Source organism: Chiloscyllium punctatum, chromosome 45, assembly GCF_047496795.1.
Source record: "Chiloscyllium punctatum isolate Juve2018m chromosome 45, sChiPun1.3, whole genome shotgun sequence".
Classification (NCBI taxonomy): Eukaryota; Metazoa; Chordata; class Chondrichthyes; order Orectolobiformes; family Hemiscylliidae; genus Chiloscyllium; species Chiloscyllium punctatum.
Window position 1 is genome coordinate 54,910,811 of NC_092783.1, and position 26,705 is coordinate 54,937,515.

General features: G+C 43.2%; 1 protein-coding gene across 10 annotated transcripts in view; it reads right to left on the reverse strand.

The window, feature by feature from the left end:
* Positions 1 to 26,705, reverse strand: part of plekha6 (pleckstrin homology domain containing, family A member 6) — a 344,270-nt gene that overhangs the window by 86,945 nt on the left and 230,620 nt on the right. The window contains exon 1 of one of the 10 annotated variants that reach the window (XM_072563809.1): positions 17,418 to 17,887. The exons of the other annotated variants lie outside the window; for them this stretch is intronic. Within the exon in view, the coding sequence (XP_072419910.1) occupies positions 17,418 to 17,539 (122 nt within the window). The 5' untranslated portion in view covers positions 17,540 to 17,887. Of the gene's footprint in view, positions 1 to 17,417; positions 17,888 to 26,705 lie in introns of those variants that run through there. 10 annotated transcript variants of the gene reach the window in all.

A 26,705-nucleotide genomic window follows, 5' to 3' on the forward strand; every position in this document is an offset into this window, starting at 1 on the left:
AGAGCTCAGTAGCTACCATTCAGGTGGACGTGTCTCACTGTGAGACAGGGCTGAGACAAACTTCTACCTGTGTCTGAGAGGGCATGAAGGCAGCCCAGTCCAACTCTCCCTCCAGTGCAACAGCTGGATGGGGAAAGTACGGAGTGTAAGGTTCACCCAATAAAAGATTGGCTAGAGCCCACGTAAAATCCCTTAGCTGTACACACCAGAAAATGTAAATGTAACATAATTGTAACTGCAGTTGAAGTTGGGACATCATCCAGTGAAGGCCCCAGAAGCATAGCTAATTAGCACTGGCAATATCACACAAATTATCTCTTCGCTAAGGAGGTCAATTCAGACCTGAATGAATCTCTTGCCAACACCCTGATGGTGAGAGTTCCCTTGGGTCAATTGGGACTTGAAAAGGAGACGTGCCTGATAACTCCCAACTTACCCCTTGCTGAAGATCTACTCAACCCTCTCAGCCAAAATCAAAGCTACTGATGGATATAGAAACCTTGGTGGCAATATGTTTAGAGTCAAAATCCTGGCCCCACCTCCCAACTTCACCTGCCAGTTAACTCTCTATCCCAACCCACACCCAGAATCTTTAATTAATGGAAGTCCAGCTCCTATTCATTGTCTTTACTACCAACAACACTGAGTCACAAATGAGGGCGGCACGGTGGCACAGTGGTTAGCACTGCTGCCTCATAGCGCCAGAGACCCGGGTTCAATTCCTGACTCAGGCGACTGACTGTGTGGAGTTTGCACGTTCTCCCCGTGTCTGCGTGGGTTTCCTCCAAGTGCTCCGGTTTCCTCCCACAGTCCAAAGATGTGCAGGTCAGGTGAATTGGCTATACTAAATTGCCCGTAGTGTTAGGTAAAGGGGTAAATGTAGGGGAATGGGTGGGTTGCATGTCGGTGTGGACTTGTTGGGCCGAAGGGCCTGTTTCCACACTGTAAGTAACCTAATCTAAAAAATGGCTTAATACACAGCGAAAGATAGAGATTTGCACCACACTGCCCAGGACTTTGTGTGCTACACTCAAATTAACTGATATTTAGGGGGACATCCTAGTGAACCTTCTCTGAACTGCCTCCAATGAAATGATACATTTCCTCAATTAAGGGGACCAAAACTGCTCACAGTACCCCAGGTGTGGTCTCACCAGCATCTTGCACAGCTGTAGTAAGACTTTCCCATTCTTATACTTCAAGTCCTTTGAAAGAAGAGTCAATGTTCCATTAGTCTTGCTAACTACTTGCTGTACCTGTGAGCTAGCTTTCTGTGTTTTGTGCATAAGTACTCCGGGTCCCTGTGTTACAGTTTTCTGCAGTTATTTTCCATTTCAATAATATTGTTCTTTTCCCTTTCGAAATGAACACGTTCACAATTTCCCCCATTACACTCCATTTGCCAACTTTTTACTTAGTTTATCAGTAGCTCTTCGTAAACTGCGTGTATTCCTCTCACAACTTGCCTTTCCACCGTACTGTGATCTGCAAATTTGACTACAGTACATTCACAACCTTTCTCCTCATCATTGACCTATATTATAAACAGCTGCAGTTCCAGCACCGATTCCTGTGGAACCCAGTGGTCATCTGAAAATGAACCCCTCATCCCAACTCGCTATTTCTTGCCCATTTGCCAATTCTCAATCCATGCTAATATATCACCCCCAAATCTGCCTCCTCTTCAGTGATCTAATTAATCTCTCCACATTATCATTTTCTCCCATCATCTTTCATCTCTGTGAATATTTTTAATAGAATTCTGAACTCATACATGCTGTCTGTGTCTATAAACTTTCATTAACAGCTTCATTTATCTCATGCCTTTCACGTAGTAAATCAGCATAAAATGCTTCACAAAACGATGATCAAACAAAATGTGAAACAGTCACGTCAAGAGATAGTAAAAGAGCGATAGAAAATTTGGTGATAAAGGTAGGTTTTAAGGTGCAGTTTAGAAGGAGAAGAGAGTGATAGAGGTGGGTAGGCAAAAAAAAAAATCCAGAGTAGAGGGCTCGGGCAGCTGAAGTGGCTGGTTTCTCAAGGACATCTCCTCTAGACTTGGCCTGCAGGAGGTAGTGAGGGAAAGAAAAAGACAAACTAGATCTTGTCCTCTCCAACACAGTGGTCACAGATACATCTACCCATGCCCCAACCACTAGGTGAGACCACAATCCTCATGAAGAGAAAGTTACCAATGTTGGAATGATTAAAGACTTGGACTTACAAAGAGGCTAGACTAAGATCTTGGAAGGGTATGGGACTGGAGGAGGTTACAGAGATGAAGGGACATTGAGAACATGTTTGACCACAATGGTAATCATTTTTAAACTGAGGATTCAGGGACCAATGAGGATACAAATGATGGGTAACTTTTGCTTGCTTTCTGATTGATGCTGTTAGCCTTCACATTTTTCCAGTAGAAAGTGAAGACTGCAGATGGTGGAGATCAGAGTCGAGAGTGTGGTGCTGGAAAAGCACGGCAGGTCAGATGGCATCCGAGGAGCAGGGGAATCACGATCAGGATTCCTAATGAAGGGCTTATATCCGAAACGTCAATTCTCCTCGGATGCTGCCTGAACTGCTGTTCTTTTCCAGCACCACACTCTCAACTCTACATTTTTCCACTCAGGTATCATGGAGCTTGAACCTTTCACTGTGCAAACAATTGCACTGGCTTAAGTTTCTCAATCCTCTTCAAATCAGCAGTGAATTCTCCTCCATTACAATGAAAGATAAGTTGACATTCTTTGATCTTTGCAGGTACCAGTTGTGTCTCTATGGGGAGCTCTGGCACCTGAATCAGGAGGTTGGGTTCGAAGTCTCATTTCAAGCACATAGGCCCAGGGGTAGGAGCCCGGTGTGTTATTGAAGGATTGCTGCAACCTCAAAGATGCTGTCTTTAGGATGTGATGGACCAAATAAAGTTCCACGGCATCATTTGGAAAAACAGTGGGGGGAGTTATCACCAGGGTCCAGCTAATATTTATTGCACAACCTAGCAGTACAGGAAATGGTCATCTGGTTATTATGGTGTCGCTTTTTTGAACGAACTTCCCATGCACAAATTGACTGACGCGTTTCGTACATTGCAACAGTTGTGACCACTGTAGTACATCACGACTGACCAAAGTGGCTGGTTCCTGAAGGATATTTCCTCTAGACTGGGTCTGTAGCAGATAGTGAGGGATAAAAAAAGAGCAACTAGATTTTGTCCCTTCCATCATAGTGGTCTCAGATACATCTACCCATGCCCCAACCACTAGGTGAGACCACAATCCTTGTGAAGAGAAAGTCTCATCTTCATGCTGAGGGTACCCTGCATGGTGATGTGTCGCACTGCCATTGTGCTAAATGAAACAGACTCTGAACAGATCAAAAAGCTCAAAACTAGGCACCCATGAGGCACTGTGGGCCAGTAACAGCAGAACAATATTCAGCCACAATCTGTGCCTTCAAGGCATGGCACAGCCATCGATCTATTACTGCCAAGTCAAGGGATCAACGCTGGTTCAATGAAGCATAGAGGATGGCACGCCAGGAGCAGCACCAGCAAAGCTAAACAAAATGGTGTCAACCTGTGAAGCTACAACAGAGGACTACATTTCATGCCAAACTACAGAAGTAACAAAAAACAGACAGAGCTACACGATCCCAGTACCAGTGGATCAAATCTAAACTCAACAGTGCCGCCACATCCAACCCTGAATGGTGGTGGACAATTCAGCAAGTCCCTGCAAGAGGCGCCTCCACAAATATTCCCATCCTCAACCACGGGAGAGCCCAGCACATCTGTGCAAAGGATAAGTTGAAACGTTTGCAACAGTCTTCAAACAGAAGAGCTCAGCAAATTACTCATCACAACCTCCTCCTGCATTCCTAATGAAGGGCTTTTGCCCGTTATGTTGATTTTCCTGCTCCTCAGATGCTGCCTGACCTGCTGTGCTTTTCTAGCACCATTCTAATCTTGACTTCTCCTGCAGTCCCCCAGCATCACAGATGCCAGTTTTTAGCCCCAATTTGATTCACTTCATGTGATAAGCAGCTGAAGGCATTGGATGCTGTAAAGGCTGTGGGCCCTAACAGCATTCTGGCAATAGCATTGAAGATGTATGCACCAGAGCCAATCATGCCCCTGGCCAAACTGTTCCGGTACAGTCCCAACACTGGCATTGACTTGGCAATGTGGAAAATTGCCTTGGTATGTCTGAAAAATAGGGAAATCTACACTGGCCAATTACTGCCCCATCAGTACACTTTCAACCATCAGAACATTGAGAAATTAAGAAGTATTGTCGACAGTTCTATCAAGTAGCATTTACAAAGCAATATCCTGCTTCACTCTCAGTCAGTTTACAGTCCAGCTCTTGATCTCATTATCACCTTGATCCAAACATGAACAAAAAAGCTGGAGTCTGCAGGCAACGTGACAGTGACATGAGAGCAAGGTGAAATCTTGTCAGCTGCTTAGCTATTAATTGGAAGCTAGAATTTCCTTTCAAAACCTTATTGATCCGTACAGGGATCGCAGCAATACAAAAATTGCTCGTAAAAAATGGCAGGCATCACTGTTTGTCATTCCAGGAACAATAACTGCTGGTTACTCGCTCAAGGACAAGGTATGACAGCTGAATCGAACATGGAAGCAGACTCTCGCCTGCTCAGCAAGCTTTTAAAAATCAGCCCTGTGTTGTTTCAAATGAGGACACCGCTGCTTTGTTAAAGCTGGGGTTTAAAAGGTCACCAAAAATAGCGATACAGTGATGACTTTGCAAAACAACAATCCCCCCACCCACCCAGCACAAAAGTCTTGACCTGAGAAGAATAACAGGAATAATCTTTCCACCACATCAAATAAAAAAAACAACTCCAATTGCAAAATTCTAATTTAGAGAGTCCAGCAACTGGAAAACATTATGCAGTTATTATAAAGATGAAACAACTCCTGAAGTCAGATCTAGATGAATCAACTGCTGGAATGAGTGGTACAAAATGGTTCACTGTCAACTCTTCACCAGTCATTGTTATCATTGGCTGCTTGCCCCAATCTGCTGCAAGATTTACACTTTTTCACTTGTTCGATAAACACTTCCTCCATATCCACATGCCTCCATCACACTGATAGTAATCATCGATCTCGAGCACGTTAGGCATCAAAGATAAAACAATTGTTGTCAGGTTACACAGCTCTGGCGGGGTCAATTAGTTTGTTAGAGTGTGCCTTAGGTATCATCAACATGTGGGAGATCCTTGTCCTGCCTTCACTCTCATTCATCCCAAATTAACACAACCCTATCCTAAACACAACACAACTTCTTAGCAACAATCTCTGGATGATGGCCAGGGATCCTGGTTGTTTTTTCATGGTATGACAACTTAGTGGCAATGTTACTGGACTGGAAATTCAGAGACATGAGCTCACATCCCACTGAGACATCTAGCCCACTTAAAATCAATCTACATCTGGAATATAAAAATGTTTGCACCAGTAACAATGACCACAAAACTGTTAGATTGTTATAAAATATACCCAGCTCATTAAGGTCCTTTGGCGAAGGGAAATTTTCCATCCAGATCATGATCTGACCATGGTCCCACAGCTACATGGTTGATTCTTAAGTTCCCTCTGAAATGGTCCAGCAATAATCAGCTGCATTCAAGAAGGTGGCAACTAGGGATGGGCATTAAGAGTATCACCTTTCGGACTCACTTTTTTCTCCACAGTGCTCCATAAAGCATACTTATTTGTGTAGGTTTTCGGTCATCTGACCTAATATTTTCTAATACAGCTCAGTGTATACATTCTGGTGAAGCACTTTCAGAAATTTCATTACATCAAAGATGCTATATAAGTTGTTGGCATCATGCAAATAATACAAAGACCCTTCATCTCTCAGATACTTTTGTCGAGTAATTAGTAAACTATCATACATGTGCACAAACCTGTGCTAAGTGAATCCCCTGGGTCCATTCTAATTCCATACACTGCTTGTGCTTTTGAGACAAGTGTCCTACCTCTTCCACCAAGCAGCGTTTAACTCGCTAGCTCCAAGAGAGCTTCGATTTTTGATAGATTTACAACGCAGGAGGCACACAATCAAACTCATGGAGTGCATGTGATTAACTTTCAGAGGTTGTCTCTGGTCTCTCCCTGGATGTAGTTTCTACAGTACCTTCTGGCAACCAGTGAAAAGAGGTGATCACCACATACAGGCACAACCTAGCCATCTACAGTAATTATGTGAATCGTGCCGCAACACATCAGTCAAACATAGATCAAGTCCTCCACTCATTTGAAGGTAATGATCAAGAATGTTGTGTTACTGTAGCCCCAGCTCCATGTCTCTCTTTAGAAACCTGAAGACAATGCATTCAAAATTATAAAATCATGATAGGCATGGCGAGGGTCTTTTCCTTGGGGTGGGGGAAGTTCAAAACTAAGGTGAGAGGAGAAAGATTTAAAAAGGACATGGGGGCAACCTTTCTACACAAAGGTTGGCTCATGTGTGGAATGAACTTCCAGGGGAAGTGGTGGATGCAGGTACAGTTACAACATTTGAAAGACATTTGAATATGTAAATAAGTAGGAAAGGTTTGGAGAGATATGGAACAAATGCGGGTGTGTTGGACTAGTTTAGTTTGGAAACATGGTTGGCATGGACTAGTTGGACTGAAGGCTGGATTAGTGGTGCTGGAAGAGCACAGCAGTTCAGGCAGCATCCAACGAGCAGCGAAATCGACGTTTCGGGCAAAAGCCCTTCATCAGGAATAAAAGACTGAAGGGTCTGTTTCCATGCTGTATGACTCTATAACTCTATAAAAGCAAGGCGTACGCCACAAAGCAGTGGTAGAACTCCCAACTCCACATTGGAAGGTTGTGGGTTAAAATCATAGAATGATTTATAGAATGGTCACAGCACAAAAGGAAGCCATTCTGCCCATCATGACAATACCAACTCTCAGCAAAAAACAAGTAGTTAGGCCTGCCTAATCTGCCTTTTCCCTATAGCCTGATCTGCTACTTCTCTTCAACACATTATCCATTACTCCTTCTGAAAACTAAAACTGAATCTGCCTCCACCAAGGCATTCTCAGGCATTACAGTCCAGATCCTAGCCACCTTTCACTGTATCTTGGTACATGTGACAATAATAAATCCAATCAAGTCAAACTCACTGCACAAAAATAAATTTTGCCCAATTCCAGCTTTGGCCAGGTTCTCTCAGCCATTGCTCACTGGGTCCTGACTGCCTGTTAATAGGAACCTCCCTATATTCTCTCTATCTACTCTGATTTTGTAGACCCCCAAAGTATCTTCTTGTGACTGTCTCTGAAAACAGTCCAGCTTCAATGGTCTGTCCCACACCTGAAGAACTCAAGTCCCTCACTGCTGCAATCATTCTTATAAACTGTTCCTGCGAGCTAGCAACACATTCACACAATGCAGGGTGACTCCACAGTACAGTGCTGAGAGAGTGCTGCACAATCACAAGTTTCATTGCTAACACAACTGATGCCCCACCTATCCTCATGGATGGATTTCGAAGACCCCATTGCCCATTTGAGGAAAAACAGGGCAAGTCTTCCTGCTGTCCTTTTCAGTACATTACCCCTCAACTAACATCACTAACAGAATATTTGGTCATTACTTCATTGCCATTTGCCACTTGTCGGGTGCAACATTTGCTGCATAGTTATCCATATTGGGACTACTCTTAAAACATAATTAATGTTCATGAAGCACTCTGGAATGGCAAGGTCAGAGAGTCATACAGCTCGGAACCACACCCTTCAGTCCAACCAGTCTATGCTGAATATAATCTCAAACTAAACTAATCCCACCTGCCTGCTCCTGGCTCAAACGCCTCCAATCCTTTCCTATTTGTGTACTTATCCAAATGTCTTTTAAACGTTGTAACTGTACCCACCTCCACCACCTCCTCAGGAAGTTCACTCCACATATGACCCACCCTCTGCGTAAAAAACTCTCTTCCTATTGTTTTTTAAATCTCACTCCTCTCACTTTAAAAATGTGTCCCCTGGTCTTGAAATCACCCAACCTAGGGAAAAGACATTGCCGTTAATCCCAGATATATCCTGCATGATTTTATAGACTGTTATAAGGCCACCTCTTAACCTCCTGAACGCCAGTGAAAAAAGTCCCAGCCTTTCTTTATAACTCAAACATTCCATATCCTGCCACATCCCAGTAAATCTCTTCTGTGCGTTCACCAGCTTAGCGTAGGTTTGTATTTTTTTATGAGTATTCAGACAACTTATTTTGTTCATCGTCACATTGACATATAAGGTTTCAGTGTCTGCACAAGAGAAGGATCACCATCAACATTAAAAATCACACAACACCAGGTTACAGTCCAACAGGTTTAATTGGAAGCACACTAGCTTTCGGAGCAACGCTCCAAATCATGACCATCACCTCGAGTAGCCTGGCCAAAATTTACATTTCAAACAATGTCAACAATAAAAGACAATGGTCACATCATCGCTTGCACTGCATGCAACTTGGCTGCTCTTCTTCCAAAATGACGCCGGGAGATCTTCCACATCCACCCCGAGCTGCAGATGGAGCAGGGGTTTATCAGCCAGCACTTCTGGCAGAGCGGCACTCTCTTAGTGCTGCACGAGGAAGGTCAAACCTAAAATGACGCTCTTGGGGTGGGGCCTGAAACCATGGCCTTCTGACTCAGTGGTGAGATTGCCAAAATGGAGCCACGGTGACACAGAAAGGATTTTTGCAAAGGTTCAATCTGCCAACAATAAGGCGCTATTGGAGGTTAACTTAGCCAGGTTGTTGTCAGATCACAATCTTTGTGATTCAATGATCACAAAGTGACAGTAACTTGCTTTCAATAATGAGGTTCCCAACAGGCAGGAAGGAGAACAGCGAACTTGCAATTGCCTGAAGAAACAAGAGTCTTGAACTGAACCAGTGAAACGATGGCTGGTTGGGCTACTGCAGAATGATGGGCATTAATGAAACCCCATGCTATTGCTTATCAGGAACTATGGCCGAGTCTCACTATCAAAGTTGTCTTGGTCTACAAGAAATCCTGTGGAGGTAAGAGACAAATCTTCAAGTCAAGGACATTGAGGGACATGGAGCTGTGCTAATGCTTCGGAAACTGTCTCTGAATGAAACGATACAGAAGATTGACCATCACGAGGATCATATGTGTTTTCAATAGATTAGACTTTACTGCCACATGTACAAGAATACAGAAGTACACTGAAAAGCGCAGAGAGCTGCCATTCTCCAGCATCATCTTAGAACACCACAGTTAGATTTAAAATCAAGAGCAGAAATAATGAATCCAAAACAAAAGGAAAAGAAAGCGTCCAGATCATCCTTGCCCCTGTGTATATTTTACAAACATGTGTGTATTTTATGATTAGATTAGATTAGATTACTTACAGTGTGGAAACAGGCCCTTCGGCCCAACAAGTCAACACCGCCCCGCCGAAGCGCAACCCACCCATACCCCTACATCTACCCCTTACCTAACACTACGGGCAATTTAGCATGGCCAATTCACCTGACCTGCACATCTTTGGACTGTGGGAGGAAACCGGAGCACCCGGAGGGGACCCACGCAGACACGGGAAGAATGTGCAAACTCCACACAGTCAGTCGCCTGAGGCGGGAATTGAACCCGGGTCTCTGGCGCTGTGAGGCAGCAGTGCTAACCACTGCGCCACCGTCCGATAAATGTTGCTTTGGAAATTAAACCTTCCGAAAGAAAAGAGATACATGCAAGTTGGAATTGAGGGCAAGTTACTGTGGGGAACGTGGAAGAGGACAGAGATGATGGCGACAGGGATTGGTGTTCTTTGGGAGTACGAAACCAGAATGTCCAACATGGAGACAATAAAGGGAGGGAGAGCTGGATGCCGATGATGCACAGGAAGATAACAATGATACAATAGCTCTGGCCCACTTTAAATCCTAACCTGACCTTACACCAATCACCTGGATTTTAAAGATTCTAAAGTTCTGCAATGGCTTGTATTAGAGGCAAGCAAAAACCTAGGGGTATTATCGCTAAATTAATAATCCACAAACCCAGCTAATTGTTCTGTGAACTCTGGTTCAGATCCCGCCATGGCAGTCTGAATTCAACAAAAAGTCTGGAATTTAGAGTCTGGTAATGACCACGAGTCCATTGTCGAATGTTGGAAAAACCCATTTGGTTCATAAGGTGGACACAGCATGGTGGCTTATTGGTTAGCACCGCTGCCTCACAGCGCCAGGGACACAGGTTCAATTCCAGCCTCGGGCAACTGTGGAGTTTGAACACTTTCCCCGTGTCTGTGTGGGTTTTCTCTGGGTACTCCAGTTTCCTCCCACAGTCCAAAGAGGTGCGGATTAGGTGAATTGGCCATGCTAAATTACCCATAGTGTCCAAGGATGAGTAGGTTAGGTGAATTAGCCATGGGAAATGCAGGGTTACAGGGATAGGGTAGGGGGATGGAATGCTCTTCCGAGGATTGGTGTGGACCTGTTGGGCCAAATGGCCTGTTTCCACACTCTGGGATTCTATAGATACGGACTGCCAAACTTACCTGGCCTGTAACTCCAGACCCACAGCAACATGGCTGACTCTGGGCAATTAGGGATGGCAATAAATGCTGGCCCAGCCGGAGCCACCCACATCCTGTGAGTGCATAAATAAAAGAACCTGTTCATACTGACAACGTAGTTATCCTTGGGCTTCTATGAAGTGCAATCAGTCCAGCTGTTTTGAAATGATCAAATCCACATCATGTTTTAATTAACACTTCTGTGTGCAGCATTATTTTGATACAAGGTCCATCACTGGTAGTAACAATGGTGTGGATTTTGGGATGTCGATTGAAAGACAGAGAGTTGGAGATGGCGAATTAAAAGTAACACACAAGTAGTGGCTCACTCATTACGAAATGGTTTGGCTCACTGTGTTATCCTCTAGACTACTAATATATAACAAATATAAGGATTACAGAAGCATATACTCATTTTACAACAACAGCAATTTTATGAGGCTATGCTTTGTAATCTGTGCCAAGTGGAGAATTACTTTGAGTTGACACCCTTGTTGTAAATACTTGCATCACCAGATCATAGCTTTCTGTTCCCATCCCTCACAGCACAAACAATTTGCTCCACTGCTATAAAATATCAGGCATGACATGTTCCAACAAGCCCACGTCCTCAACCCAAGATAGGGACGTTCCAGCGAGGGGGAAAGTGAGAGAGAGTTTGGGACTGGGCTATGAGGCTAATTTCTAGGCAACCCCTGCACAGCACAATAAGATGCACTGAAACCCGATGGAAAAGATCAGTTAGAGGGAAACAAGGCTCTTGGGGACTCTTGGAGTGGTGGTACAAGGTTTGGTGGTGGTGGGCTTTGATAAAACCTCTGAAATTATATTTCAAAGATTTCCAAATCCACACTATGGTTCATGATTTATCTAAGGATTCGTGAACGATGAGTTATAGAGAAGATGCCAACCTAACTCTGCAAACACTGGGGGGATACAGAGTGATGGTTAACCCTTCCCTGGCACCAAACAGATAAGGGCATCACAGTACATAAGCTTATTGCCCTCAGCTTTATGCTACACCAGCAACAATTGCTGGCAGTGGGAGTGGGGGCAGGAATCTTGGAATTGGGCGCCGTTCTCCATTTTACAGCTGCGTGGAGTTGTCCACACCCTGTGGAAACCTGGCTCTTAGTGATTTAGAGCTGTGTTCCTTCTTTGGATGTCAAGACTTTAGCACTGGGAGTCTCAATGCTCATGCGTGTTCTCAATGCTCTCCGCTGGGGCAAATGTATAAGAAGAGGCCATCTGATTGGTTGTCTCTGCCTTTGCCATTCACATCAGGATGTGGAGGGCCAATGGGTGGGGGAGGCAAGCAGCAACAGACATGCTGCCGGCCTGACCAGGTGAGGTGTCCGAGGCAGGTGGGTGAACAGGAGGACACCTGAAAAATCGAGAAATTCTGCCAAAATGAACTAAAACAGAAATTGCTAGAGAAACTGAGCAGGTCAGGCAGCACCTACAAAGAAAAAAACACAGTGAGAATGTTTCCAGTCCAGTGACCCTTTGGTTCAGAGCTCTGCTCAACATATGAGATAGAACATTGAATATTACAGCGCAGTACAGGCCCTTCGGCCCTCGATGTTGCGCCGACCTGTGGAACCAATCTGAAGCCCATCTAACCTACACTATTCCATTTCCATCCTTATGTTTATCCAAGGACAATTTAAATGCCCTTAAAGTCGGCGAGTCTACTACAGTTGTAGGCAGTGCGTTCCATGCCCCTACTACTCTCTGAGTAAAGAAACTACCTTTGGCATCTGCCTATATCTATCACCCCTCAATTTAAAGCTATGACCCCTCGTGCTAGCCATCACCATCCGAGGAAGAAGGCTGTCACTGTCCACCCTATCTAGCCCTCTGATTATCTTATATGTCTCAATTAAGTCACCTCTTAACCTCTTATCTCTAACGAAAACAGCCTCAAGTTCCTCAGCCTTTCCTTACAAAACATTCCGTCCATGTCAGGCAACATCCTAGTAAATCTCCTCTGCACCCTTTCCCAAGCTTCCACATCCTTCCTATACTGCTGTGACCAGAACTGTATGCAATACTCCAAGTGTGGCTGCACCAGAGTTTTGTACAGCTGCAGCATGACCTCGTGCCTCCGAAACTCAATCCCTCTACCAATAATAGCTAATACACCGTAAGCCTTTTTAACAACCTTATCAACCTGGCTGGTAGCTTTCAGGGATCTATCTACATGGAAGTGTCAGTCCTGCCCGATGTGTGTTGGCTAGCAGAGACTTTGAGTTCATCTCAAACATTTCAACTGTTCCCACTGTGACTGATCCTAGACAGCATCCTTTCTTAGGCATAGAAAAGCCTGCTATCTGAGTCAGTAAGTTCAGCCATGTCCTACTTACTGGTGAATACCACAGTGCGCACTAACATGAACTTTCAATAAAGAGTGAACAAAGAACACAAGAATGATTATTTTATAATAAAGGAGTGCCCCTACCTCCTCCATTACCATCAAATCAAGCCAATCATGAGGACTGCCAGTATTTAGCTTCCTGACTAAGCTAATCTCAATTATTAACAATGATGCATTTCTGAATAAAATGGGAGGGAGGCAAAAAGTGGATAACAATAGACTGATTAACTTAGCATCTATAGTTGGGAAAATGTTGAAATCAATTATTAAAGAACATAATTGGAAAATCATAACCTAATCAAGCAGAGTCAGCATGGTTTTATGAAAGGGAAATCACGGCTGACTAATTTATTCATTTTTCAAAGAATTCTCAACCAGAATGAATAGAGGGAACCAGTAGATATGTTGAATTTTGAAGGTGTCCGATAAGGTACATCACAAAATCTTGCATCATAAGAGCCCGTGGAGTTGGAGGTAGTATATTGGAATAGATAAAGCATTGACTAAAGGGCAGGAAACAGCAAGTTGGGATAGGAGTGTGCCATTGTAACCAGTGGGGTTCCATAGGGGTCATTACTGGGGCTGCATCTGTTTACAATATATGTTAATGACTTGGTGGAAGGAAGTAAATGTACTGTAGCCAAATTTGCAAATGACATAAAAATAGGTGGAAGGCCAAGTTATGAGAAAAATGCAAATAGCTTGCAGAGCGATATTGACAGGTTAAGTGGGAAAACAGTTGGCAAATGGAATATAAAGTGGGAAAGTATGAATTGTTCATTTTAGAAGGAAGAACAAAAGAATGGTATTACTTGAGCAGAGAAAAAAACTGTAGAAATGTGCAACACAAAAGGGCTTGGGGTTATTTGTGCATGAAACACAGGAAACTAGTGCATAGGTGCAGCAGGTAATCAGGAAGGCTAATGAAATGCTGGCCCTATTTCAAGGGAATTGGAGTTTAAAGGTAGGAAAGTATTACTCCAACTGGACAAGTTGCCTGTTAGACCATATCTGGAGTACTGTGAGCAGGTTCGCTTACTTAAGAACAGATTATTTCATTTGAGGCACTTCAGAAGATGTTATCAAGGCTAATCCCCACTTTTGAAGGATTGTCTTGAGCAAAGGCGAAGCATGTAAGGACTCTACTCAATGGAGTTTAGCAGAATGAGAGGTTTAGGATTCTCAAAGAGCTTGACAGGGTAAATGTTGAGCAGATGTTCCCCTCATGGGAGAGTCTAGAACCAGAATCAAGAGGTGTCAACTAAAGACAGAGAGGAGGTTGACTTTCTTTTTTCGGTGGGTTGAGAGTCTTTGGAACTCCTTGCCATTTGAGAGTTATGGGGGCAGAGTCCTTGTGTATATTTAAGGCTTGATCAGTAGTGGAATCAGAGTTTTGGGGAAAATACAAGAAAATAAAGGTTAGGAATCTTGACTGTGGCACGATCCTAGTGAATAGCACAGTAGACTTGATGGGCCGAATGGCCTACTTCTGTTCCTTTTTATGGTCTAATGGCTTTATAGAAAGTAAAGTAATGTGAAATAATTACAAGGAAATTTTATATTTGAAAGAAACTAGTGCTGTCTTTGTGCTCTCAAAGAGTGCTATGTCCACAGCAATGAATTTGGACAGCTAAGTTGTGGATGTTTATTCAGGAGTGTCTCCTTTGTTCCTCCTATATCTGCTGCATTGTCAGTGGGTTTGACCAATGAGAAGCTTCCCTGCTGCATGATCACTTGTGACCTCTCCTACCCACTGCCAGCACTTGAAAAACATGATTAGGTTTCTGTTTGTCCATGCAAATGTCTTGGTTCAACTTTGCAGGAAATTTGCAGCATGCTAGTGGTAACTAATGACTAGCATTATCAGAAAATATTCACATTTAATAACATAATTATTAAAAAGCATAGCATTACATTGAAACATAGAAAATATAATATTATTTTGTTATCTACAACTCTTTCTGAGAAGAGTGAATCAAGAACTGTGGGAACATGTCTACTCAAAACCAACAGCAATGGGGAGTTCTTGTTCTGTGTCACATTATCTCTCTTCTTCATGTACTCTAGATCCTTTCTAATTTCGTATTGCATTAATCTCCTGAGAGTAATTTCACGGCGCTATGTGACTTTCAAAACCCAAAGCACTGTTACTTAACTCGGTTCAATATAGTTAACCATGGTTCCACAGCTAAAGCTGGACAGTGACAATAGTGTTCCATTATATTTGTGATACTTTTATCTTGGCATGCTCCTGTCTTCCTGATTTTAATCCGATATTCGTCCAGCGTCCTGTTTAAAGGTTATTGATTTTGAGTGTAAGGGGAGGAAATATTCTCATTTGGAGAGTTATTGATTCTGTGGTGTAGAAATTTTATTTGTGGTTATTCACCTCCTTCAAGGGATAAAATAAACAAATTATGCTGAACTCAAGACAATGTAAATCATAATTGGTGTGCTTAAAATGAATGAGTTCAATGGTTTAGTTGGGCTTTCATCATTTCGCGTTTCCTCAAGCTCCCATGGCTCATTTGAGCCTTGTAAGATATTTTGTTAAATAGAAAATATCTTGCACTTTACTAGGTCACTCACAAAATAGTGCAAGGGAGCAGTTTGTCGTGGACATTCTGCTTTATAACCAACATTCATAATTAAAATTTAACATGAGTATTCTTGATTAAGAAAAGTATTTTCCCTGTGCTATGAAAGCTGCCTCTGTATTCAAAGTGTTAATACCAGATACATTTTGTATTATCACTGTAAGAAACTGGCTTCCTGCAAAACAGAACAGAGGCATCAGGGGTATATTTTGTTTTTAAAACATAATAGTTAAGAGAGGGTGGACATCCAGTCCATCACATTTGTACTATTGAAATTGTTATCAAACAGCTCAATTGTGCAGATGAACCCTACCAATCCTTTTGCAGGAACATTGCTGGCATAATGCCAGCAAATCCAGGAAACTTGTGGTTATTTTGATAATTCACTGGAAAATTATTAATTAGATGCATGCAAGCCAGTTCTAAAACCAATTTTTAATATATTTGTTAAAATATCAAAAGTCTGTTTTTGTTTTGACCAGTCATACTGGGGCAGTTCTGTGAGCCTTTAATCTATAGCTTACACAAAGTCAGATGGACAGTAGGTAAAATGACTAGGATTCTTGGCCAATACTACCAATGAAAAAGCATGAACTGTTTTGGTGACCAGGTACCATTTACAGTTTAAAGGCAGGCTGTCCGTATATTTCCTGCATTAATTAGCAGTTGCCTTATCTGACTTGTGTGGAAATCAAGCAGTCTCTTGCTGGAGCCAAATTGGTCGAGGATGGTGGAGGTGTGAGGGCCAAGGGATGATTGCTGAGGGTTCCTTAATGAGAGTTTGAGATGAGTCTCCAATGGCCTACCAACCTGCCATCCGAAGCCTCCAATCAGTAGGCGCATTCTAAACTTAGTTGTCGGGGAGGGATTGGTCTGACTGATGCTGGGAATATTTTATCAGATATCTGGAACAATGGCAGTTAACGGGGCTACACTGCCACCCCAACATGACAGAGGCTGCTGATTTCCTAACAACCACCTCTTAAGGAAGTCAGAACTCCAGCGGCCTCTAAACCCATCTTTGCAGGGAGCCAGGAACATTCAACACTTTGGTGACATCTAGCATCAGTTTGGTCACATCTAGCATCAGATCTCTAAATGGTGTGCTACCACAAACCGTGTAGTGTATATAATGGGTTGTATGTTAACATTGTTTAAGGTCCAGTAGTGAAGCCAGACTGGGGCAATCTATGTCTGTATTGGGCAGATGATATTTTGATTGGATACAAGTCATAGAGTCAGAGTCATACAGCACAGAAACAGACCTTTCAGTCCAACCAGTCCACATCTGGTTGCATAGATGCAACACAGAGCAACGCTACCCAACCTGACCCCCAACAGCCCCCCACCAACTCCTTCACTAGTAACCACGCTGTATGAGTATAATTTCTGTGCAGCACAAGATGCTTAACCCCAGTGCAGATGGAAACGAAATCAGCATCAGCAGTTAACAGAACACACTGTTCCTGAATTCAAGTCATTTCTCTATCCCTAACTTGCACTCGGTATGTGCAGCAAGCACGCACACAGACTTTGCTTGCTTGGGCACGTCAACACATCATAAGCAAACGCACGCAGAATGTTCTCACACATTTAACCATATGCCATCCTGCAGCATTTCAGAGACAGACAGACAAACAGCTCCTTCCTAAAACCCAGCACCACCCCTCGCACACACCACAGCCCCCTCTTCAGAAAAACACACGCCAGGTCCACCTTTGCTTAACAATCTCAGAGAGGCCCACTTGCCTGTTTCATAGGAACACTGCAATGCAGCATTAATGTGTAAACTAGTTAATCAGGCTCCGCAGCACTTACTCTGTCATCATTTTACAGGTACCTACCTCTTCCTCCTGTCAGCCCTGAACTTCAACATTATCTTAATGGCAGAGAACTCCTGCAAAATCAGTAGCCCAGGATGCTTGCGGTGCCCTTCCCTCTCACGGGCTTGGGATCTCGGGATCATTCCCTGCGCATCCTTATGCTCCACGTCGGAATTCCTCTCCGGAAGACAGGGAGGATGGCAGCTTCATTCTGAAGCTTGGCCCTGGCAGCCTGACAAAGCCTACACCTAGGCGGCCAGCAAGGTGAAGTGCAGGAGACTGAATTTCTTCACGCAGCTTTTTTGCTCAACCTCCCCACACATACACACACACACATAGCACCCCCTCCGTCCCTCCCTCTCAAGGGAGGTTCTGAAGGACACGGGAGTCAGTCAGGTACTGATGGGTTTTTTTTGCGGCCAGCAACCTCTCTCAGTAATGAGGCACTGAGACTTGCCGATAAAGCTATTTTACATTAGCTTGCTGCCTGCAGGTCTGAGCTAAGACCTATTTAATCCTCAACAGTGATCACAAAGCCGTCAAGTGCTGCTGTCTCCTTCAATTTGCACTAATGGATTATTTTGTGAAATGATTTACCCTTTAAATGCCACACCTCCGTCACATGGAATTAGGCAAAAGGAATTCAGACATAAAAAATACAAAACGTCAAGTCTTGCCTTTGTGAGATTCACAAAGAAGGTGCTTGAGCAAGGTTAAGCTTTGTAACGAACCCCGAATCTGGGTAAGGCTCACAGCGCAGGACAGTAGCAGTGACCCACACTGTTCAGCCAAGCCCTCGTATTATGAAAAGGCACCAACTTGTTATTCGGATTAGAATGATCCCAGGTTCAACCCCAACCAGGTGTAAAAGATGCCAAGGCCGTGTCTAAGTGCAGAAGTGCAGGTGGCTTCTCCCTGGTGTCCTGGGCAACATTCACCAACATCTCCCCACCCCCTGCCCTCCGCCCCCCCCCCCAAAAAAAACCCAACAAAAACAGGAAGAGTTTGCCTGGCCCTTGTTCTTTGTGAGAGCTTGCTGTGTGCAAATTGGCTGCAGTGTTTCTCCGCTTTACAACAGGGACGACAGCTCAAACAGTGCTTAACTAGCAATACAGCACCTTGGGATGTCCTGAGGTTATGAAAGACACTACATTAATTCACATTTGTTTTTCTTAAACAGCTGTTTACCAGAGTGGTTTTGGTGTAACCCAAGTCCCTGGGCAAAATGAGGAAAAGTATTGATGCACAGGTTCACAAGGATCTGTGGAGGACAATGGGGAGGTGACTCATTGACCATGAGACTTCGGAACAGATGAGGCTATTCAGCCCATCAAGTCTGCTCCACCATTCATTAAGGTCATGGCTGATCTGATAATCTGCAAAACTGAAGATTACATTGACCCGCACATTGAAGAATAAAGAGTGGATATGCTAGACACACAGAGTGGAAGGTGCTGCCATCCCAGATTTCAGGGATATAAAGAATCAAGCTTTAACTTGATGTTGATGACCTGCTCAGAAACTCTTCGATTGTCTGGTAGGTTTGCTTTCATTATAACATATGTTATACAAGTCAACATTTTGTCGTAATGTGTTACCACTTAAAAGGATAACATTGTAGGATTATAAATCTGTCAGTTACCCGAAAGAAATGGGAGTTGAAAAAATACATACCCAGGGAAGGAAGAGGTGGACAGAAGGTGACTAACAACGAAAGAGAGAAAACTAAAGTGAACAGAGAGAGCCCAGAGACAGAGAGAAGCAGACAAAGAGGGAGACACAGGATGAAAGAGACAGGGAGAGGGACACAGGCAGATAGAGACACACAGAAAGACACAGGCAGATAGAGACACAGGATGAAAGAGATAGAAAGACACAGGCAGATAGTGACACAGACTAAAAGAGATAGACAGACAGACAGACAGACACAAGTTGAAAGAGACAGGGAGAGGGACACAGGCAGGCAGAGATATAGCCATAGAGAAGCACAGGGCTCAACAGAGACAAAAGGTAGTTAGAAAGAGAAGCACAGAAAAAAAGGGAAAGAAATTGATGGGGGATAAAACAGAAACTATTAGAAACATCGAGCAGGTAAGTTAGCATCAGGAAAGACAAAAGATAGATTACAATGTTTTTAACACCTTTCATCACAACTCAAGATATTGATAAACTCATCCTTCAGTTCTGGTGAAGAATTACACACTGCAAATATCAATAACCTATCTTCTCTTATTGCAGGTACTCATTAATAATACTCTTTATTCAAAACAGCCAAGATTTGTGGGTTTTTGCCTTTTATTTTATTTTTCGAGACAATAGTGACAATGAATTGACGATGACCACAAACACCAGTTCAGAAGAGAAATGCACTTTCTATGTATGGCTTGTCGTGGGGTGAGGGCTACATTGGTGGATGGGAGTTCAGTTCAGTGTAGGGTTGAAGAGGGTGAAGGTGGAGGGTGGGGAGGAGGGTCACCAATGAATAGGATTCCTTTCTCTGTGCTAGTTTCACAAGGAAATTGGATTTTGTGCATAGGACTACCAGCGATTACCAACATAATGATATTTTCTTTATATCTTTCTGAGGAAGGGTCACTCAACCCAAGACACTAATTCTGATTTCTCTCCACAGATGCTGCCAGGCATGTTGAGTTTTTCCAGCAATTCCTTTTTTTGTTGCTGTTGTTGTAGGAAGATATTAAGACAGGTGACCCAAAACTTGATAAAGACTTCACTTTTCGGGAGCACCTTAAAAGAATGACAGGAGAGGAGAATGGAAGCCTGGGCAACCACAATAAAGACTAAATTATAACAATGTGCTGCAGGGCATCACTCCAAGGTGAATCTTGAGACATCACTCCAGGAAACAATTCAAATTCATTGTGCTACAATAAAACGAAGGACTGCGGGTGCTGGAAATCTGAAAGCAAAACAGTAATTGCTGGAGAAACTCAGCAGCTCTGTAGCATTTGTGGAGAGAGAATCAGAGGGAGCATTTCGAGTCCAGTGACCTTTCTTCAGAGCTGTTTAGTGGGTTTGATACATTAGCTCTGTTTCTCTCTTCACAGATGCTGATTTTCTCCAGCCGTTTACTGTTTTGGTCTAAAATGTATTGTCTCCACCCCGTCCTCATGAAGGTTTCCAATTGCTGGAGTGTATTTGAGGATCTAAAGAGAAAATAATGAAACCCATCACATGAAAAGCTCCTGAAAAATAGGTGAAATGCAAAATCCGAACTGAAAGGAAATAAACAGTGTATGGAACAGAGCCCTTTACCAACTCAATGTTCATGTCTAGTCTAATTTGTGCTGTGACAGTACCAATGATACCCACACTACATGCTCAACACAAACAAGTACAGATTAGCTTTTCTGTAACGCGATGGTTGCATTCTTGTGCAATCCTGCATTATAGAAAAATAACACTTTAGAAACAGCACTTAAAGTGTTGGTGCGTTAACAAAAGGCGTGTAAAAGCAGAGCGACCGGTATAACCTCCATTTCTCGTCTACCAAGCCACATGGACACACATACACAATCGCTTCCACACACAGACTCAACCATAAACATCCACGCACGTGAATATCCACAAACAGACATGTAAACATACACACACTCACACACAAATATAATCACATCAGAGGAAACAATAACACAGTACATCCCTGGACAAGGAATCCAGAGGTTCAGGTGAATAATCTGGGAGCGTGTGTTCAAATCTCACCACAGCATTTGGTGGAATTAAAATTGAATTATTTAAATCTGAAATATAAAGCCAGTCTCACCCAGTGACCCTGAAACTACCAAATTGAATCGTAAGAGGTTTCCAATATGGAAATAGAAGCTTCGAAGTTGAAAGTGAGTTGCTGGGAAAGCACAGCAGGTCAGGCAGCATCCGAGGAGCAGGAGAATCGATGTTTCGGACATAAGCCCCTCATCAGGAATGAGGCTGGTGGGACAGGGGGCTGAGAGATACATGGGAGAGGGCTGGGGTTGGGGGGAAGGTAGCTGAGAAAGCGATGGATGAAGGTGAGGGAGAAGCTTGATGGGTCTCACTTGCTCCTAACAGTACCTTCAACCCAAATTGTTCATGCTGCTCAGTTTTTACAATTAATCTAGTCCAGTTTGCCTGCGTTTGGCCAATATCTCTCTATACCTATCCCATCTAAATACCTGTCCAAATATTTTTAAATGGTAAAATTGTACTCACCTCTACCACAACCTCTGGTAGCCTGTTCCAGATACTCACCACCCTCTGTGTGACAACACTTGCCCCTCTGGACCCTTTTGTATCTCTCCCCTCTCTTTTAAACCGATGCTGTCTAGTTTTAGACTCCTCTATCATGAAGAAAAGCTGTTGGCTATCTACTTTATCTATGCTTCTCATGATTTTATAGATCTCTATATGGTCACCCCTCAGTCTCCTATGCTCCAGGGAAAAAAGGCAAAAGTGAGGTCTGCAGATGCTGGAAACCAGAGTTTAGATCACAGTGGTGCTGGAAAACACAGCAGGTCAGGCAGCATCCGAGGAGCAGAAAAATCAACGTTTCGGGCAAAAGCCCTTCATCAGTCTTGCTGCCTGACCTGCTGTGCTTTTCCAGCACCACTCTGATCTAAACTCCAGGGGAAAAAGTTCCAGCCGATCCAGCCTCTCCTTAAGGCTCAAACCTATCATTGTGAAAACCTGAGTGCCTTTTAGAGGAAGTTTAATCATAGAATTATACAGTAAAAAGGCCTTTCGGCCCATCAGACCTGTATCACCAAAAACAGGTTTAGACTGGATTTGAAGAAAGGCTTTTACAACCTTGGTTAGAATCTGAAGTGAGAGAGGATAGTTGCAGCAAGTAACCACATAACCTTTAAAATGTATTCGTATGGCTGAAGGCAAAATCACCAAGAATTGGTGGGAGCTGCATTTAGTCAGACGAATTGTGCAAATAGTGAAGTGATTGCCAGTATTTCAGTAAATGCTTGACGGGGATCAATTTACTAAGTGGCTCCACACGCGCACGCACAGATCAATTAAAGTGTGGAGAATCTGGAACATGCTCCAACTGAGAGCAACCGAGCTGACTAGTTTGGATGCATTAAGGGGGAGCTAAGTAAATATAGGAGGGAGAAACTAATATTAATGCTATGAAGAGATGGTTAGATAAAGTGACTGAGTGGAGGCACTCATGAAGCACAAACAATTTTCTGGACTAGTTGGGCTGAATGGTCTGTTTCTAAAATATATGTTCTACGCAGTTCTAGCAGTTTGTTCCTACCATTTAATTGTGAGGCCTTCTCCTCTGTGATGACTGCACAACTCCAAGAAACAATCTTTCTCCTTTAAGGGACACCACTTCCCTCAATTTGTATAGAACCAAGGAGAATTACTCCTTTTAAGTTAAATTTACAATAAATTAGCGCCTAGATTACCTCAGGAACTTCCCTATGTGACTCCAGTATTCAAAGACTAATGCCATACAATACCCCGGAGTGGATCAGAAAACGTAGCCGAGCTATCTGGATTATTCAAATATTCCCAGGTTGCAAACCTGTATCCCCTCTCTCAGGCCTTGCAATATGCACAATGACGATAGCTAAACAAACCCACATTTCCACCAAACCATGACAGAGGTCAAAGGATTATTGAATAATGCAGCATAGAAGGAGACCATTTGGCTCATACTGTCTTGAAAGAGTTATCCAATTTGTCGCACCCTCCTGCTCATTCCCCAGGGTCCATATTCTTCCTTTTGGGTGTTTATCCAATTCCTTTATAAAGTTACAAATAAATGTGCTTCAAACACCATTTCAGGCAGCGAATTTCCACTGAACACAGATTAGAAACGTTTTCCTTTGGTGTCCTCTGTGTCCTCCGCTCACCGCTATAATTCACCGTAACTCTATGAGCGACATGGCTCTCACTATTGTTTTAACTCACAGTTAGTATGCAATATACTTTTAAGAGACATGCGCTTCACTTTATAAGGGTATAAAGATCTCCGTTTCCACCTTAACTGGGGCCACTTGAAGCATGACATGCTGATGAAGTACGTCACTGTTTTTAACCAAATAGCTTTGGTCAATTAATATTAAAGTGCCTTTAAATATTATATTTATACATACGTCAAGAATTGAAGTAAATATCTACTGAGTATTTCAATAGCACATTACCCACTTCTATTTTACATTATGGGAGCTATAGTGTTGTCACATTAGGTACCAGTGCCCTGCTGATGACAAAACTCACACCATGGTGGCACATTTTTTGTAGCTTTGCATTTCATGTTTGAGATAAACAGAGCAGCCTTTATTGCCCCTGAGCACAACAGATAATAATTTAGACCACAGCAAGTCACTTTGTGTTGCAATGTAACTTTCCTTTAAGGTTTTGGCACAAGGCTTGGTGAAAGATAAGACAAACAGAATATATTTCTATGATTAGTACCACATTTCGGGTATTCTGAGGGTTACCCTTTCTTAAAGGAACTTCAAAGTTGAACCCAGAATTAAAGAGAAGCAAAACGTGGTGTGGTGGGATGGGTGGGGGGTGGACTTTGGGGGAGCAGGGGTCATAGTTCATAGTGCAAGGGGTACAGAGGTTTTACCCTCAAGCGAGCAATAGGTGTGGGGACCATGACAGTAATGATTGTGCAGAGCTACATTCCTTTGAGGGGAAATGGCCTCTGGAGAACTGAGGCTCAAAATTCACACAAGTTACACAATGCAAAAACATCGCAGACTAGAGTGCATCAGTGTAAGGTTGGAAGGGAATGAATAAAAGGGAACCTGAAGGGCAACGTTTCTGCACAGAGGGTGGTATGCATGTGGAATGAGCTGCCAGTGGAAATGGTTGAGGCAGGTACATTAACAACTTTTAAAAGGCACCTGAACAAATACATGGATAGGAAAGGATTAGAAGGATATGGACCAAGTGCAGGGAAATGGGGTTAGCGTGGATGGACATTTTTGTCGGCTTGGATCAGTTTGGGCTGAAGGGCCTGACTCCATGCTCTATGACTCTACGACCTAATTTTCATGAATAATTAAGAAGCTGGTGTTCTCTCACTATGACAGAGAGCAGTAGGGTGTAAAGTATAATTGGGAAGAGAGGATGGGATCAGTAAGCGTCTTGGGAAAGGAAACTCCCTGAGAAGGGAACATATATCCTTGGAACATTTATTGGCCCTTCAGAAAGATCGATCGGGTGCCAGTGGTCATGCTGTAATTCCACAATGCGAGTCAACAAAAGCAGCTTCTGTTTCCGCACTGCTGTGTTGAGCACTGAACCCAATCCCCACCAGACACCGAGCACCATGTCAGTGGATGACACAGTAAATATAAATTATACTGATTGATACAGGATAGACTTCACTGATTCTCCCACACACTGCAGCATATGCATACATCAACCCTTTCCAAGTATAAAATATTACCTCTGGTTTAAGCAAATGAATGCACATCTACAAATTACTGAAAACGGAGCTGCAGTACATATACAACATTCATTCCCAAGTTTTATTTCTGGTTCATTGATTTTTCATCACTGTGGGAATCTATGGTGCGTGTACTGCTCAGATTCTGGCTTTACGGAGAGCAGGTAAGACAAAAGGATGAGGAGCGAAGAGTGTTCCTTTGTTTGTCATACATTAGGAAAGCATAGACCATTCATAATGACCAGATTTATGACATGGGTGGACGTAGTGCACAGAAGAACCTTTCCCATACTGTAGGACGGAAGTAGTGCTTTTTAGACGGGTTCCACATTGGCAGGTACGTAGCCTCATTTAGTGAGGCTAACCAGAGACAGAAGGACAGGTCAGAGAATCAAACATAAAGGCTGTTGAATTAATGAATGGGAACATCAAGGACCCTAAAACTATACTAGAATCTGAATAAAGAAGATGACGCACATATGAAAAACACATTTGAATGGCAATGGCCAACACTTTGCTTGACTGATCATTTGGTTGGTAGACAGGAGTTGCATGGGAGCAACAAAGGGATACAGACAGATTGAAGGTAGGGTCGTGAAGCCTGGCTGTGCATATTCCAGGAGAAGTCAGCAGAAATGAAATCACAGAAAGCAAGAGGGCATGGTGCAACCACAATTTTGAAAGGTAAGCAACAACAAAAAAGTGCAACAACTGTAGAAAACGAAACCTCAACCACACCGAGTGTATTTAAATCAAATGTCCTCGGGTTACTGTAGGCAACTATAGGACGTGCCCTAACGCTTTCCCCTCCTGCATTACAAACCCAGCAAGGCCAGCAGCTGTTTGTAAAAAACAAAACTTCGTTCTCAAGGTGCAGGCATCTAAAAAATGTAGCCTGGAAACATGAGGATAACAGCAGTATCCAGAGGCAAGGTTATTGAATACTTTCCATGCAGAAGTAGATGTATTTGTGTTCGGCAAAGTATTCAAAGGTTATTGGAGCAGTTGAGAATGTGGGCTGCAAAATAGATCGGCCATGGTCTTATTAAATCATAGAATCCCTACAGTCTAGAGAAAGGCCAATCGACCTGAGCCTCGGAAGAGCATCCCACCCAGACCCACCCCATCTCCATTCACCCCCATTCCCCATGTCCAATCCATCTGCCCGCACACTGTTGGGCAATTTAGCATGGCTAATCCACTCTACCCTGCACATCTTTGGACTGTGGGAGGAAACCAGACCACCTGGAGGAATCACACGCAGACATGGAGAAGCATGTGTAAATTCTATACAGACAGACATCAAAGGATGGAATTGAACCTGGATCCCCGGCACTGTTACGCAGCAGTGCTAACCACTCAGCCTCCATTGGCAAGCTTGAGGGGCTGAATGGTTTATCTGCTCCTACTTCAAATGCTCATATGATCGTATGAAGGGTGTGGGGCACACAAGCATTTTAGCAGAAGAGCCTCCAATGTATGGGCAAAGCTGTAACAGATGGAAGGGTATGACACCATCTATATTATACGGAAGAAAAACAAATCAGAATTATGTCTTAATGACAAGGCTAAAGTGCTCACCCACGTACACAAATCTCTAGAACTTGACACACAGATGTCAAATGATCATAAAGGCTTTCAAAATGTTGGTCTTCATCTCAATGGGGGCTGAAATAAAATTATGAGAAGAGATGCTACAACTACACAGAGCTGTGGTCAAACCTGCATCAGAGAACTGTCTTCAGCTCTGAGAACCTCATCTCCAAAAGGCGGACTGATCTTGGAGGAGATCACAATAGATCCATTAATGATACTGATGACTAGAAGCGTAAATTACAAGGACAAATCTGGCGTGTGTCACCCCAGGGGAAGATAGGAGGCGGGTG